Source organism: Rosa chinensis, chromosome 4, assembly GCF_002994745.2.
Source record: "Rosa chinensis cultivar Old Blush chromosome 4, RchiOBHm-V2, whole genome shotgun sequence".
Taxonomy (NCBI): domain Eukaryota; kingdom Viridiplantae; phylum Streptophyta; class Magnoliopsida; order Rosales; family Rosaceae; genus Rosa; species Rosa chinensis.
Window position 1 is genome coordinate 12084314 of NC_037091.1, and position 16609 is coordinate 12100922.

Genomic DNA, 16609 nt, shown 5'->3' on the forward strand with positions numbered 1-16609 from the left:
GTGTATACATAATCAGTCTGCATGCACCCCTAACCAGCCAAACGTTGTAACCCTACACCAAAAGATACCGTCAACATTATATATACACCAACGTCCATGGGGTTCCTCATTCATTCCTTTGAAACTTCGATTCTAATTTGACAAACAAACATTGTTTCAAGGATGGACAACTACCAAACTGATTACGGGATGATTGCTATTCTTCTGGCCTTGGTGGTGGTCGGTTCGGTCCTTTTCCTGCCCCTGCTCATCGGTCCTCTGCAGCCCCCGTCCGTCGCTGTTATGCTGATAATCCCAGTGGTTCTGGTGGCTGCGTTGATCTTCCTCCACAAAGCCTCGAAGTGACATATTGTTCACATTTATGTAATCAAATAAGCAAGTATTTAATAAAGTTCGACCCACATTAATATTTACTATTGCCATTATTACATTTATCCACTTTCGTTTACTTGATCTTAGTTGCAAAGTGATGTGCTTTCTCTACTCATATTGTGGAGTTGGCCATCTATGAATGAAAATGGTTGCCATTGAGTTGCATCTTATTTTAGTTTTCATTTTGCATTTTAGGTAGTGATTGTCGACTTCTATGAACTTAAATTTCATTTCCTTGCCGCTACATGTACACCAACAAACCAAAGCAACGTCTTATTTACACATTGCCACTGGGGTAGAGGCATCGGCACCCGGATGTAGAGAGCAATTCTCAGATTTTCTGGTTTAACCAAACAAGATACAGAAAGCAATAGGAATAGAACTTCCCAGGAATCAACTTTTCCTTTCCACGTTGGCACTCTCTTCATACTAACAAACTGAAACTTTCCCAGCCTGAGAACTTTGTTTAGCAGTTAGGATAATGCAAGTCTATTTAGTAAAGAAATAGTTGTTCACATTTAGCGACACCATGAGGATGAACTTAAAACTAAGAATTGCACTTATGATATCAGAAACAGCAAGCAGGATCATACATTGTTTATCCAGAAAAGTCGGGAAAAATTTTATTCATTTACTTGCACTAAAGAAATCAACAGAGTACGTTACATCAGCTTCTCAAATTCACTACCAACCAGAAGATTGGTCATCCATCTAAACCACCAATTTGTACAACTGACACTTCAAACTATGAGTGCTTCATCCGAAATGGGTTTTTACAGAAGAGGAACTATTATGGGGGGAAAGGATAAAAATGAGCACTATTCCTGAATTGGTAGGATATCACTAAAGAAGAAAATCTAAGGTTGATAAGCACTGTAACAGAAGTAGATTTCATCTAGAAAGAATCTTTGTAAAGAATTGAAATCTAGGTATTATAGGTGCTTTATCTAAAAGGGTATGGTCTAAAACAAGAATGGGGCAACTGTGACTGAATTCGGTTGTTAAGAAAAGAACCGCAAGTGTATGAAATTCAAACCCAAGAACGGTGAGCGGCTCTGCATCTACATGAGCTTGTAGTAGCAGTCACCTCCATTTAGAAGGAACTGATAGGCTTTGTCACAGTGGCACCTGAAGTGAATGACCAGAGAGTCATCCTTCTTCTCCACACTCACAGATTCTGAAAATTCTTTCTCACTGCTATCCTGCAACAGCAACAATAAAGACAATGTTTAGTTTCAAGGTTAAGCACTTCATGGTTTGCATATTAAAGAATCTGAAAACACCAAAAACCAAATACCAAATTAGTGCTTTCTAGCTTTGACTGGTTATTCAGAAAATGCATGAAAAAGAAATAAGGCGGTGGTGTTTAGCTTTATGGTTAAGCAGTTCATGGTTTGCAATTGCATATTAAAGAATCAGAAAACACCAAATACCAAATGCATGAAAAATTAGAAGAGAAACAAAATTCTCTATCTTGGTATTAGATTATTTGAGACCCAAGAAAGCATGATGAACCTAAAGTAAACCCTGAGCCTGGTTCAACAAAATCTGGCATATTTTACATTTTTTCTCCTATTTGAAGAATACCCAAGATTCTTGAAAAGCAACCAAACACAGAACTGTGAGGGAAAAAAAATCAGTACCTCAGTAGAAGTGTCATTGGGAATATCTCGAGTGGCATCAATGTCAGGAATATCTTGACCGGCTCCAATTTCAAGTTCTTCATCCTGTTCCAAATCTTCATCACGCATGAGCTGCCTGCACCACTCACTCATCTCTTTCAGGCGACCCTTCATCCTCTTCAGCCTCTGCAGATTCCCATTTCAACAACCCAAAAAAGATAAAAGAAAGAAGCTTTAATTTCATAAACCCAAGAAATTCATAAACCCACAAAGATCAAACCTTGGAGTGCATAAAAATCAAACCTTGGAATTGGGGGTGTCGGAGTCAGTCTCGACGGACATCTCGTTCGAGCTGGAGGAGCGGGAGAAGGTCTTGGCCGGAGAGGGGTTGAGATCGGAGACGGAGCGGCGGAGGGTCGGCGCCTGCGGCGGAGGGAGAGGCGGGAGGGAGGAGTTGAAGTGGGTCGGGAACGGGGAGGAAGTCTTGGGTGGGTTGCGATCGGGAGAGTGACCGGCGGAGAGAAATGGGTTGGTTTGCGGCGGCGCCGGAGGAGTGTAGGGGTCGGAAATGCAGCGGCGGAGAAGGGGTTGAGGGTGGTGGTGGTGGTGGAGAGGGAGGGAGATCTTGGAGTAGCCGAAACCGAGGAGAGAAGATGGGTCTGGAGCTGAGGAGGAGGACGGCGGCGGCGGCGACGTTTTCATGGTGATGGGTTCAGAGCCACAGGTGGTGGTGGTCAGCATTGAGCTCTTCTTTCTTTCTTTCTTTTGGGTTTTCTTGGTTGTTGCAGAGTGAGAGGAATTGATTGGTTATATAGAGCACAGGAAGGGGTTAAACCCCCTGGGGTTTAGGGCGTGAGTTAGTTAAGCATTGGTGACGTGGCAGAAAAGCGGTTAAGCATTGAGACGCTTAAAATCGAAGGAGGCGCCAATCGAGGAAGGAACAAAAGTTTCGAAATATTAGTAAAGTAAACCAGAAGAAACTAGCATCGAGGCCCGTCTAGCTCAGTTGGTAGAGCGCAAGGCTCTTAACCTTGTGGTCGAGGGTTCGAGCTGGGCGCTTTGTTTTTTGTTCTTGAACATTTATTGGAAACTACTATTTTTATTTTCTATGAGACATACCATACATATATTATTGGAAGCTATATAGATAAGCTGAAACTTAAATAATCCATTGCAGGCATTCACACGGTCACACCACTTATTATTATTATTTTGAAAAATACATTCACACCACATTAAAGGCTTAAAGCAGCAATCTCATACACGGCTACAAAGCCACCCCAAGAGTTCAACGTTGGGATTTGAACGGCATCTCCCTTGTATTATCTTACTTAAGCTAAGTTCGTGGTAATCGATCAACTGGTAACGTAGCCTGATACTAGGCCGGTACAATGCAAGTCTTAGAAATGTAGAACAAATGCACTATTTAGTGTTCTCTTCCGCCGCCTAAAGTGGCTTCTACGTGTTCCCCTTCCGACCTGTGTTGCTCTTCCTATAATCCTTGTTGTTCTATAGGGAGCAAATAACAACCCATCCAACTAGTACAGTAACTCAATACACTGAAAGTGATCCAAACAGATTTGAGATCAAGGTGCCAAGTCAAAATGTTTTTCCAATATCGAATGGACTTCCGTTAGGGAAGACACCTTGAAATCTGGTTTGTAATCAACATTGGCAAATTCCGGAGAGTCATACCTCCCCACTTCATCAAGCAAGCATGCAAATGCTCCTGCTCGCTTCCCACAAGCCACCTGCAAAGACAGCGCAATTCTTTATAAGCATCTCCAGTTTCTAGTAATATCATGAAAAGCAAGATTAGACAGCAGCTCAAAAATCTAGCAGACTTCATTATCGTGATGCAGAAGTTAGGCTCCTTATCTTATCTGATCATCTCTCTTTAATTCAATACAATATGGCCACTTATGGCTCGGTTGTGCTCATTGCATCACATGCATAAACCACGACATACTATACTGCTGGATCAGTTGTTCATATTGCTTATAGAAAGTGATAGTGTATACAACTGGCAAGACTTAAAGAGGATACAATAAACTACTTTCAAAATAAACAAAAACACAGTTACTCACGTCATCTTTAAGGGAATCTCCAACCATCATTACTTCACTAGGGTTAACTTCCCAGGTTGAACATATATGCAGTAATGGAGCCGGATCCGGTTTGTAAGGTCGAAATTCCCTACTCAGTGCTGGAGAAAATGACAACTGCAGTGATAATACAGAGAATGGAAAATATTAAAGTCCAGTAATGTCATTAATAAGAATTAAGTTAGCCTCCGGCAACATTACACAGAATGTCACAGTTATAGTGTTCTGCTGGAGGCTTTCTATAAGATGCATCAAGTAGTAAATGAAGGAATGTCCAGGAAATCCAAACATCTCAGATTCTCAGAGATAGAAAGGTGGGAATTTATCGAACCTACAAAAATTAAAAGCTGCAATGGGGAAGAAGAAGAACAATAAAAAGATAGCATGAAACTAGGAACTCTCCTCCCTTTAATCCAAAAAGAAAAAGAAAAAAGAGGACGCATAGAAATCTAAGCCTGTGATATATCATATAAGGCACAGCTATTCTCCCGTTCTCACAAGTAACAGAAAACTTGGTATAGTATAAGTCTGTTAATTCAGTTAATTTAAGGAATTTATCTCATTTTAATCCAAGGACATCTTCTTTTGCTAAATCATCTTCGTTCAAAGGCTGATTGAGGGTCAGAAATGTTTCGACTTTAGGAAGGCATCAACAAAATCACACTAAAAATTCTCCAATACTACCTTCTGCTGCTTAGAAAAAAAAAGTTAATAGGGAGAATTAGAGCTCCAGATTAATGAAGCCTCTTATGCCATAGCAATTTAACAGTGCACACATGTAATCCTTATCAGCAGACATAGTTGACAGATATTGCTTGGACCGATGGACTTCATTCCACCAAATAACATACACATAGTAATTGAATCACAGTCGACTGAACAGTGATAGGTGTGTAACTTCACATTACACCACTTAGTTGTGCACTTCAATATACTTACCCTGAATCGTTCATGAAACAAATCAACCGCGCTCTTGACATTGCGTGTGATTAATCCCCGCCTGTGTCAAACAAACAGTACATAAGCATGTTGTGCTGCCGACATTACCAGAAACAGTCATGAAACTTGAACTATTAAAATCCACATCTTGCAAGCTAAACATGAACTGAGCTTTCAGTAAGAGGGGTATCTTTGCAACACAGTTGAAGGAAAAGCTTCAAAACTGAACCTAGAAACTAGTTATTAAGATAAAACGGAATGCGCATCAGAGAAGATAAAAGAGTGACATGTGCTGAGCATGACCTTATATTTTTAGAATCTAGAAAACCACAGAGTTCTGCTGCACCTGCACCACAGTTTATCCAAAATTGTTAATGAACAACAGTTGCAGCATTGGAAAGTGTGCCCTTCACACCTAGCATTTTTCTAATCTACTTATGACGTACACGTCGTAGATTCTGTGTGTATAGTAGAAACTTCGATACCTTAAATTCAATTTTTTTTTTTGTCCAATTAAACCAACCAAATATTTACATCAGCTTTTTTTTTTTAACAAATTGAAACCCAAGACTGTAAAATTTTTCTTACCAGGCATGATCTGCAGTCGTTCGAGTCCCTGGCGCTCGAAATCGGCGACGGTGTCGTAGGCCTTCTGCTGCTTGTCGACGCTCCAGCTCTCAATGTGGTGCAGAATATCAATCCCGGAAGGACTCTCGGCCCTGATTCTGATGTACTCCTTCTCGCCGAGCACGGCTTTGTACATTGCCGAGAAATCGATGACGGGGACCGTTAGGGTTCCGTCCATGTCGAACACCACGCCCCGGAGGCGAGCCCTCGGCCCGGCGGAGGTGGAGACAGATACAGTGGTGTTGGGGGCCGCGGCCATGGGTAGTTTGGGGATTTTGAATTTGGGGGAGAGGAAGAGAGCGGCGGTGGTTCTGGGCAGGAATTGGGGCATGAGGTGAGCTGGGGTCGGGAGGGTATTTAATTGGGTTTGCGAGGTTGCTGTGATGGAGACAAATGGAGGAGAGAGTGTGGTGGTGAGTGACAAAGGAGAAGAGAGTGAGTGAGTGGCGAGAAATGAAGGGTAAAAAGGCGAGGATTACTGTAGTGTGGGGTAAAGATTTTTTCATGGGGGAATGAATCTGCAGAGGATTCGAGTTTGTCTTAGCTCAATGTTTTAGGTTTGAAGAGTGGAAGTCTATTTTACACCTTTGCGTCATGGCTGACCGATATGTACATGTCTCCACAACCTTCAAATATGGATTTCTACAGGAGATTTACAAATTGCGTGACCCAACGCAAGATTGCTAGCAGTAAAGATCAAATTTAGATTGAGAATCTACCACAATTACGCTCATACCAACTGAACCAACCCAGTTACCCAGGTTGGTGTCTTTGCTCAAATTTTTTTTGAGTGACAATTTTTGGTCTTTGGATGCAATTTTACTATATAAAATAAGTAATTATTCTATATTCTCATATTACCATGTGACATTTTCATGAAAGGGCCAAGTGAACTTCTTGGATCGAAAGACAAATCATGAAACTTTTCATGACCAGGTTTGTTACTGGTGGATTTTGAGAATCTTTATGTTACCATTACTGATGCCACTTTAATCTCAGCATCAACTTTATTTTCTCAGTTTTATACTTTGTATTTGTTTTGTGTCGCATGATTGCTTACTATATGATATATATTTGTTAAGGTTAGAAATTTGTCTTTGTTTTTGGTTTCATAATTGAGTTGTATATTGGAACCTAATGATATTTTATGGTTATAATGTTACCTAGTTATTCACGAATACTTGGGAGAATCGCTTCTTAAAGAATCCTTTAGCAAATAATGTTCATCTATGCAACTTGTTTGGGAAAGAGGCGCAAAGTGAAGTCCTTCAAAATGATAAACTACCTGCTCGATAAAGACGATACAAAATTGTGGAACTTCTGATGCAGCCATCCATCTAATAGTCTTGTTGAAGCAATTCAGGAACATATCTTCTATCAGGTGGTCAGACTAATAGATTGAGCTGATCCGCAAGCAAAATGTATGATATATGTGTCCTCAACAAGAGTACTTTGGTAGCTCGGGCTCAAAATATGGAATATTTTCGGTATAATATTCTACATGATGGTCTGCATAGCCTCTTGTATTTTGCTGGTTGGACTAATCCATTTGGTACAACCGTACAACCTTACAAAAGATATTCTCAGCAACACCTCCCAGTTTGTAGGAAAATTAAATTGAAATTAAACAAGTGATCGAAAGGGGAGGATTCAGTACACCGACGTGCACGTGCACCGACATAAATGGATGGTTAGATTATATTAAATACACTCAGGTAATTAATAAAAATATTAATTATAAATTTCAAGGGTTGAGATCATCATATAAGTTTTTAGTCATTTGCACCGTCGGTGCATAAAAATGGTTGTTCTTTTAAGTTTATACACAAGGGGTAACTAAGATTTCACAACCGTCAAGTAATCAATTAAAAAAATGCTCTCTCTCTCGAATCTCTCTCCTAGGGTTTCCCTGCGACGGCAGCAGTTTGGTTCTTTTGACTCGAACGGGTGGTCTCCCTTCTCTCTGGTCTCTGATGAAGGTGGTCTCAAGGCTGTTGTGCGTTGGATCCTCTTGGCATTGGGAGGCCTCGGCCTCCTTCTTCTTGTTTATGGCGCTCGGTGCTCCTTTGAGTCTCCGGCGATTGGTTATGATGGCCTTCCTCCGGCATGGAGTGTTGTGGGTCCAGATCTAGCAGGTTGCTCTGGTGGTTGGGCTGAGGGGGAATCGAGCTTCCCTCCTGTGTCCACCAGCGTCAGATCTGGAGCCATATTTGATGTGTGGTGGTGGCGTGTGCGGCGGTCAAGCGATGATGGTAGTGTAATCAGACGGGATGCGGGGCTTTCAGCGTATGGTTCCTCTACTTCATGGGGGCAAGAGTTTGCTTCTGGAGTGAATGCGTCTGCCTGTGATGACAGGTCCTTGGGGTGGAGCGACGCTGGGGCTGCAGGCGCGAGGTGGTCGTCGGGAGGTTTGGGCACTGACGTCAGCATGGTGGATCAAAGGCTGGATCTAGATCTTGGGCTTGCTGTAGCATGGGCTCGTAGGTCTTTTGGGCCTCGAGTTGTTATCTTTATTTTTTATCTGTTCATTGAGCCCGGAGAATCCCCCGCCTAGGGTTTTCTCTGGAAACGTGAATAATATTAGGGTAGGGTCTTGGCTGTGTTCAGAGTCTACCCTGGTAGTGTCAAGGTTACTTGAAGCATTGGAGCCTAATCCTATGGTTACATTATGTTTAAGTAGTCTAGGGTTTTAGATTATTCATTCATGACTCTATTCTGTCGTTGCCCGGAGTCCGGGTGAGTCATATTTGTAATGTTTCCTACTTTACTATTAATGGACTGACACCCCACGCGTTCAAAAAAAAAAAAGTTTATACACAAGGGGTCTTTTGTTAGACCATCTCCAACGGAGAGGTTAATTACCATGTGGAAGCCCAACGTTTATTTTTGACAGCCCAAATCCTTCTCCAACCTGCATGTCTTTTCCACGTGGATTAGACATATCCCTCTCCTCTGTCAAATTTGACAGCTTCTTCTCAATCTGTCATTTATTTTTTATTGTTTCTCACTTTCTCAGTGCGTCTCTCTTTCTCCTTTCCCCGTGACCCCGTCTTTCTTCCTTCATCTCACCCAGAACTCAGGCTTTTGAAACCCCGGTTCCAATGAGCTAAGGTGATGCCTCTCTTCCCTTCAATCATGGTCGATTCTAAATTTCTCTCTCAATTAATTTCTTTCTTTTCTGGGTCCAATCTTATTTTCTCTTCTACTATTTCGTGTATAAATTACTCTACTTTCAGACGCTCTGTTTAGGTGTTCTGGTTATAGACCATGATTTAATCTCAATTGCAGAAGAATCTGTCTCGGTTAGGAATTTCTATTCCAAAGTGAAATTGATCAATTGGGTGCTCATTAATTTTTGATCTTGGTGGAATTCATGCCTCAGAATTGTTGGATTTATGTGAGAATGCAGTGAGCTGACATACAATTTAAGTATTGTTGTGGAAGTTTGCTTTATGTAACCCTTATTAAATGAGTATGTATATCTTACTTTCTTAGGAAGAAGAAGCTTTAGATAGATTTTCTACTGTAAAACTAGTAGATGTTCTACATGTGCCTCGTACAGAAGTAACTAGTTTTAGTCCTACGTTTATTGAGGTAATATATTGGTTTTTTTTCTTCTCTTTCATTTTGCTTATTGCCAATATGATTCCTGACTATCAGTCTGTATGGTTGTTGGTCAGTGTTAGTAGTTTGCACATATTTGGCCTCTTTCATCTGGTGCTTAGAATTCCAACTTAATATGAAAATGTTGAAAACCAACTTCTTAACTGGCTGGAAACATTTAAGAAAATTTAGGGAAGAAAATAGGGGGCAAAAATTTAAGAAAACTTTTATTTGTAGCTTGTATCTTTTCTGCAGATGAGTTAATATGATTACTTGAGGAAAACCCGGGATGGGATGATTGAGTGGATTTATGATTACTTAAGCTGCATGTGGGTTGTGAATTTTGAAATGTTAAGGATGTTATGATTAGTGATTTGTTTTAGTCGTAATGTTGATTCTGTACCTACTTCAACTGTGGAACTGATGCTTGCCTGATGTTATTGGGAAGCATTTGATTGATTTCTTGAATACAGGATTGGAAGCTTGAATCATTGTCCTATTAATAATCAATTCAACAATTAGTTTCATAGAGGAGAATAATGCGGGAAATGCTGCATCAGCTCTTATGGAACGTTTATCTCCAAAGACAAGGGTACGTCTCTTTGATTGATGCCTTCCGCTCAAAGAGTTTGGCTATGACAATTTCATGAGGTCTGCTGATCATGTTTTTCTATAAATTAAGGTAGATCTTTTATTTGTAGCTTGTATCTTTTCTGCAGATGAGTTAAATGCCTCACTAAGCTGCACATGAGTTAAATGCAGACGAGTTGACCACATACCAGATTTGCAGCAAAGGTTTTTGTTCTTTTTTCTGCAATATCTTGTTCCTCACTGAGAATGAAGACTAATTGCTCTTGTAATATGCAGCATAAGTCTGTATGGGGGTCAAGAAAGCCTTCTAGTTTTTTTAGTTTGTATCAGTTCGTTGGTTTCCAATGAAGTACGTACTATATGTTTATGTTTTCAAGCTGTTTATGTTTCCTGCTATGTATTCCCATATCTCAAATTCTCATCATCTCGATGCATCATCATCTCAATTGCATCTCTTAATGGAACCATTCATTGTATGATCTTTGATTTACGAGATAAAAAATAAATAAAAAAAGAAAAAGAAAGGAAAAGCAACATAATAGAATTTTATATGTTAAAGTAATATTCAAATTTGACATCTTCATTGGAGCTAAAATTAGTCAAAATGTTGCTATATCAAATTTGCCATGTCATATGTCAAATTCAAATTTGACCAAAGCCAAAAAACAAAGTCATTGGAGATGCTCTTGTAGGTTTAATCCAACTCAAACTAAGAACTCCTAAATGACTCATTATTGTAATGAAGGAGCCCAAAAATGCAAAAATACAACAATAGTATGGCCCAATGACTCGGCCCATCAACATAAATAAAAATTGGCTAATTTTGAAGCAATGTTCAACTCACGAAGTTGGGAAACAAAAAATTAGATTCGAATATCTCCCTAGATGAGTATTTTATGTCTGTTTAATTATAATAGGAGGGATGATTCAGTGCACCAAGATCATCTTATAAGTGTTGGGTCATTTACACCATCGGTGCATAGATAATTTTCATTATAATAGTGGTGCAGTTAATATAGTGATCATAGCGGTTTTAGCTTACACCAGATTCTTGAATTAAGTGGGAAGTATATAATTGACAAACAGCTCTGCTTCTGCTCTAACCGGCTAGTTTTGCAACCGATTTGCTGGTTTACGAGCAGTTGACATTATTTATAGAAACCATGTTGCGAAAAAAAAAAAAAAAAACAGAAACAGAGAGATGGAGATAGATGTGTATTAAACTGGCAATTAACGAGAAGCCGCAAACAGATTTGTTTGTAAGAGGCCGGTTGTGGTTTATGAGAAGTTGACTTGAAGCTAGATGTTAATACCGTGTGACATAATAAATCCCCCAAGTTTAAGATGACTTTAATATGAAAACCATAAATGGAAATGAGCGACGGTCACGATAGGGGATTCCTGACCATGGAATACTGTATATACAATTGATAGTAGTACGAGTTGCTGCACCTACATACGTATGCATAATTGTAATTAATTATATGAATGAATATTCCATTGTCAATTAGGAAATATTTTTATGGGATACCTTCTTAAGATGAGAAAAGAGTTTTGTAAACTTCACTTATATATTTACACTTCATATACGAAAGTAGTGACGATCCTTGATCTCTTATTCTCTCTCTTGGAAGATCGAGAGTGATCTTGTGGTAAAATCTAGTGCTCTAATTTATTATCTTAAAAAACTAATCACCTACATATTTGATGATCGAATATCTTATTTTCTAATGATAATAATGTAATATATGGAGCGCCTACGGTGAGCTATCACCTAATCAGTCTCACTTAATCTTGCTAGTCATAGGCTCATATAGAGTATAGTAAATTAGAAAAGCAACAATTAGACCCTGACAACAATAATTCTCGGTACAAGATCAACCTAATTGTCGGTATAGGGATCTTTTAGGCTTACTTTCACTGCTCTTTGTGCTCTTTGGACGACCAATTGCTTGCGAAAGAAGGTGGTAATTGAAACAAGAATTGTCTTGGAACCTAGCCCAAAAACATGAGAGTAGATAACCTCGATCTCCTTGAGTCCATTTTTCGTACCAAAAATATGGCCATTATGTTCACTAATTCAAAACACCATCACATTTTTCCCCATAATTCGAGATAACATTACATTTTTACTTTTAATTTAGATCTCTAATTTTCTATTGAGCTCAATGAGAATGATTTTTCTCACCCAATATTGCAAATACACAGTATGTAGTGGTATTAGACTAGCTAGCACATGGATTGATCAACATTATTAGTGTTCTCAACTTCTGATACATATCTATACTATTATTAAGAGAAGAGGATTTGTTAGCCAAAACTGAAAATTTTAACAGATTTAACCCTGAAAGATTAAAAAACTTTGACAACAAATTAAATCACAAGGGTAAATAGGATAATTATAAAATAGATTTTATTACGAAAATTGAAAAGAAATTATCCCACAACCTCCCATTTTCTCTCCCACTATTTTCTCTCTGCAATAACTACCCACTAAATCTATTTTCTTTTGCAGATAACTTTTTTTTTTTACAATTAAAATTTTTCTTATACATGCAGAGTATGTGATTGCAGACTAGTATTAATTAAGTATATACGTTACTGTATTGAAAGGGATGCCCAACACTAATAAGAATATGGTCCTCTAAACCCTAATTCATGTCCGCTGTACGGATGGGAGATCCGAAGTTCCGAACTGTCGATTATTAACCAACTCCCTCTTTGATAGTTTGATTATTAATTAAAATTAACGTTAATCAAGCGATATCAGCAAACCCTACTAACCTAATTCAAGTATTCAACTTAATAAACAAAATGAAATCCACCCTAATCCATTGATACATGATTGCGTTGCTTGCTAATAAAGCAACACAACGTCGCTGCTTTATTAGTGGACTGTTGCTAAACCATAATTAACAAAATATTCTAAACATAAACTAATTAACGCATATGCTAATCGTTGTTTACTGTATCCAAAGTTCCTATAGATTATGAATTTCTGACAATGGTTTAAATTATTGGTAAGATAGGCACATGCATATTGACTTATTGAGCAAACCAAATCAAGTGTTGTTGGGAAGAGAACTCAAACTCATAAGAAATATCATTGCTCACCAGAAGGCCAAATCTAATTAGGTAAGCTGCCCAGCTTGATTACGTTTTCTAGGGCCAGCCATGGTGTACCTATTGTCCTTAACTAATTATTAAGATGCGGGGATATGATACATTTCAAATTTTCACATTTTTTAACTTTCTAAAAATTTTTTTTGACACATACGTGTGGTCATGATCTAATTATTATTGTTTTAGTAGAGACTCCTGCTATTATTCATGACGTTCTTTTGACTTTAATTTTAATATAGGATTTAGAAACCATGTCTCCCAATTATAAATGTTCAGCAGTTTCATTAATCATGGGATTAAGGGTAACCGCCCCTTTTCAATCCCATAATTAACCTCAGCTCGTGACTATGGCATTAGAAGGCTAGGGGAGAAGTTTAGAACCAAGTGAAGTTCATACAGGGTATGTAACGCCAGGAACCAAGAACGTGACAAATCTGGATTAGAATCTCCATGGATCACTAGTGACTAGAGTGCAACTTCAACTCAGAACCACACAGACTTTCCCGATGTTTGGGGATTCTCTATCATCCCTTTCAAAACCGTACAGTTCTATCTATATCAAGAGGAGATCCGTGAAATTGAAACTTTTCTGTGCCTTCACATTAATGAAATGATTCGCTTGCATCTGTTATATACTTGTATGGAATAACAAAGAAAACTCATTGATGTATAAAATAATTTGAATCTCATTCCAAAAAAGCAATAACGTTGTTGTGAAAAAGTAGATGCAAACATGTGGAATGCGTAGTCACTTGAAGAAAAGTAAGCCATACTCCATTCCCCACTGGGAAACAATATAAATGAAGTACCATATAAATTCATTCAATTTCAAGCTGTTTGCAATTTTGCATATATATATATATTATTGACCAAACTTTAATTGATTGATATTGATATTTTGACTTGTTGAATAATATTTGTATGAATTATCAAAGCCTATAATGAACCAAATAGTCTTTCATTTTCATTATGCAATGCATTCATTTTAATTGTTTTCATTTGCATTGGATTTTTAGACTTATCTAAAATAATTTTCAGTAAAGAACTTTTAGGAAGTACATGAAAAATAACGACAACTTGATTATTGTCAAACACTGTCACACCTATAATCAACGAAATAATCTTTCATTTCCATTATGCAATGCATTCATTTTAATTGTTTTTATTTGTATTGGACTTTTAGACTCATCTAAAATCATTTTCAGTAAAGAGAACTTTCAAGAAGCACGTGAAAAATAACGAGAAAGTGTGTCATACTGATATAAACACTTTTGATATTATGAAAGCATTTTTTGCCAATATAGAAAACAATCTCAAATGGAGCGTAAGTTTCCCAACAACTAATAAAAGCGCTTACAAATAGTTAAACATCGCAAGTGCTTCTAATTAATGATAATCATTTTCAAAAATTTATGATATAACCAAATAAAGATTCATTCAATAATAGTATTCAGAAGAAGCTAGATCTTCATCCACACTCCAAGGTCAGAAGTCTGAGCTATTAAAATTGAACAAAACCATGGGAAGTCTAGGACAGAAAAAAAAAAAAAAACTCAAAACCACAAAACGGATACGTATGCAATAGTAATACCGTAGAAAAGAAAATTCAAACCTTCCAGGAATCTACGTATGAAAAAGAAGAAGATCCCCCGGGGCCCACACTCCCCTCCTCCCTCCTATATATAAGGAACAGAGTTGCTTAAATTCAACTGCAGCCACACTCCTCTACCTTTTTCTCTCTCTCTCTCAGAGCAAAGTCTCCAATGGCGTCTCTGGCCTGCTCGGCTCCCGACCTGGCCCAACTGCTGGGCCCAAACAGCACCGCCGCCGCCACCTTCATCTGCGAGCAATTCTCCGCCGTCGACTCCAAGTTCAACGACACCTCCTACGCCATCGACACCACCTACCTCCTCTTCTCGGCCTACCTCGTCTTCTCCATGCAGCTCGGCTTCGCCATGCTCTGCGCCGGCTCCGTCCGCGCCAAGAACACCATGAACATCATGCTCACCAACGTCCTCGACGCCGCAGCGGGCGGCCTCTTCTACTACCTCTTCGGCTTCGCCTTCGCCTTCGGCGGCCCCTCTAACGGCTTCATCGGCCGCCACTTCTTCGGCCTCAAGGAAGTCCCCAACTCCAGCTTCGACTACAGTCACTTCCTCTACCAATGGGCCTTCGCCATCGCCGCCGCCGGCATCACCTCCGGCTCCATCGCCGAGCGGACTCAGTTCGTCGCCTACTTAATCTACTCCTCCTTCCTCACCGGCTTCGTCTACCCCATCGTCTCCCACTGGATCTGGTCCGCCGACGGCTGGGCCAGCGCCTTCAACACCGAGAACCTCCTGTTCGACTCCGGCGTCATCGACTTCGCCGGCTCCGGCGTCGTCCACTTGGTCGGAGGCATCGCCGGCTTCTGGGGAGCTTTTATCGAAGGTCCGAGAATCGGCCGGTTTGACCATTCCGGTCGCTCCGTTGCTCTTCGGGGCCACAGCGCCACCCTCGTCGTTCTCGGCACCTTTCTTCTCTGGTTCGGGTGGTACGGGTTCAACCCGGGTTCGTTTAACAAGATCCTAGTCTCCTACGGCGCTACCTACTACGGCCAGTGGTCCGCCGTCGGAAGAACCGCGGTCACCACCACTCTCGCCGGCTGCACCGCCGCGCTCACAACTCTCTTCGGGAAGAGAATCGTCTCCGGCCACTGGAACGTCACCGACGTCTGCAACGGCCTCCTCGGAGGCTTCGCTGCCATCACCTCCGGCTGCTCCGTCGTCGAGCCCTGGGCCGCGATCATCTGCGGGTTCGTCGCCGCCGCCGTCTTATGCGCCTGCAACAAACTCGCTGAGAAGGTCAAGTACGACGACCCCTTGGAGGCGGCTCAGCTCCACGGCGGGTGCGGCGCGTGGGGGATCATCTTTACCGCGCTTTTCGCGAGCAAGAAGTACGTGAACGAAGTGTACCCGGGTGTACCGGGTCGACCCTATGGGCTGTTCATGGGCGGCGGAGGCAAGCTGTTGGCGGCCCATGCGATCCAGATTCTGGTGATAACCGGGTGGGTCAGCGCCACCATGGGCCCTCTCTTCTTCATTCTTCACAAGCTTAAGCTGCTGAGGATTTCGGCCGAGGATGAAATGGCGGGTATGGACATGACCCGGCACGGTGGGTTTGCTTACGTCTACCATGACGAAGACGACGCGGGTAAACCGGCCGGGATTCAACTTAGAAAAGTAGAGCCCAACTCTTCCACACCCAATTCCGTTTAAATTTTCTTTTATTTTTATGGGGTTTTGAATAGTAATAGTTGACTCTAGATGTCATCTATACGATTAAGAGTCTGTGTAAGATAATGGAGCTGTAATTTGTTGTTGGTTGTTGGTGTTGAAGATAAGGAACTGTCCTAATGGTTTGCCACTTTGGTTTCTTTCATTCACGTTTGTATATACTATATACTATATAGGGTTAGGCGAACTGGGTCCGATTTCAGGTTACTCGAAGTTTGGTTTGGTGTCTCCGAATACATAAGTAGACCAATTGCATCTAATGGCAAATCGGGTCCGATTTCAAGCTAGTTTACGACAATATAGTGAGCTGTTTTTGGGTATTGTATAAATACGTTGATGTGTGGCATATTTT

General features: G+C 40.3%; 3 protein-coding genes across 3 annotated transcripts; 1 reads left to right on the forward strand and 2 right to left on the reverse strand.

Annotated features, from left to right (window-relative positions):
- Positions 1–981: 981 nt before the first annotated feature.
- LOC112200548 (formin-like protein 7) lies at positions 982–2773 on the reverse strand. The gene is made up of 3 exons (XM_024341586.2): positions 2298–2773; positions 2016–2180; positions 982–1574 (listed from the first exon to the last, which is right to left on the reverse strand). Exons 1-3 carry the CDS (start codon positions 2733–2735, stop codon positions 1434–1436), a joined length of 744 nt encoding a protein of 247 aa, XP_024197354.1. The 5' UTR covers positions 2736–2773; the 3' UTR covers positions 982–1433.
- A 385-nt stretch (positions 2774–3158) lies between these two features.
- LOC112197697 (haloacid dehalogenase-like hydrolase domain-containing protein At2g33255) lies at positions 3159–6207 on the reverse strand. The gene is made up of 5 exons (XM_024338483.2): positions 5627–6207; positions 5342–5384; positions 5039–5099; positions 4082–4216; positions 3159–3745 (listed from the first exon to the last, which is right to left on the reverse strand). The coding sequence occupies exons 1-5, from the start codon at positions 5994–5996 to the stop codon at positions 3581–3583; spliced, it is 774 nt and encodes a 257-aa protein (XP_024194251.1). The 5' UTR covers positions 5997–6207; the 3' UTR covers positions 3159–3580.
- An 8470-nt stretch (positions 6208–14677) lies between these two features.
- On the forward strand, positions 14678–16402 carry LOC112197613 (ammonium transporter 1 member 1). The gene has a single exon (XM_024338355.2). It carries the CDS (start codon positions 14746–14748, stop codon positions 16237–16239), a length of 1494 nt encoding a protein of 497 aa, XP_024194123.1. The 5' UTR covers positions 14678–14745; the 3' UTR covers positions 16240–16402.
- The last annotated feature ends 207 nt before the right edge of the window (positions 16403–16609 follow it).

What these genes read in the sequence shown, in the direction of transcription:
- LOC112200548 (XM_024341586.2), bottom strand. Translation starts at nt 2,735, where the DNA reads ATGCTGACCACCACCACCTGTGGCTCTGAACCCATCACCATGAAAACG. An exon ending in CCGACACCCCCAATTCCAAG is followed by an intron (nt 2,181 to 2,297) that starts GTTTGATTTTTA and finishes GGGAATCTGCAG; the next exon opens with AGGCTGAAGAGGATGAAGGG. An exon ending in CCAATGACACTTCTACTGAG is followed by an intron (nt 1,575 to 2,015) that starts GTACTGATTTTT and finishes TTGCTGTTGCAG; the next exon opens with GATAGCAGTGAGAAAGAATT.
- LOC112197697 (XM_024338483.2), bottom strand. Translation starts at nt 5,996, where the DNA reads ATGCCCCAATTCCTGCCCAGAACCACCGCCGCTCTCTTCCTCTCCCCC. An exon ending in ACGACTGCAGATCATGCCTG is followed by an intron (nt 5,385 to 5,626) that starts GTAAGAAAAATT and finishes ACTGTGGTGCAG; the next exon opens with GTGCAGCAGAACTCTGTGGT. An exon ending in GAGATTCCCTTAAAGATGAC is followed by an intron (nt 3,746 to 4,081) that starts GTGAGTAACTGT and finishes CTGTCTTTGCAG; the next exon opens with GTGGCTTGTGGGAAGCGAGC.
- LOC112197613 (XM_024338355.2), top strand. Translation starts at nt 14,746, where the DNA reads ATGGCGTCTCTGGCCTGCTCGGCTCCCGACCTGGCCCAACTGCTGGGC.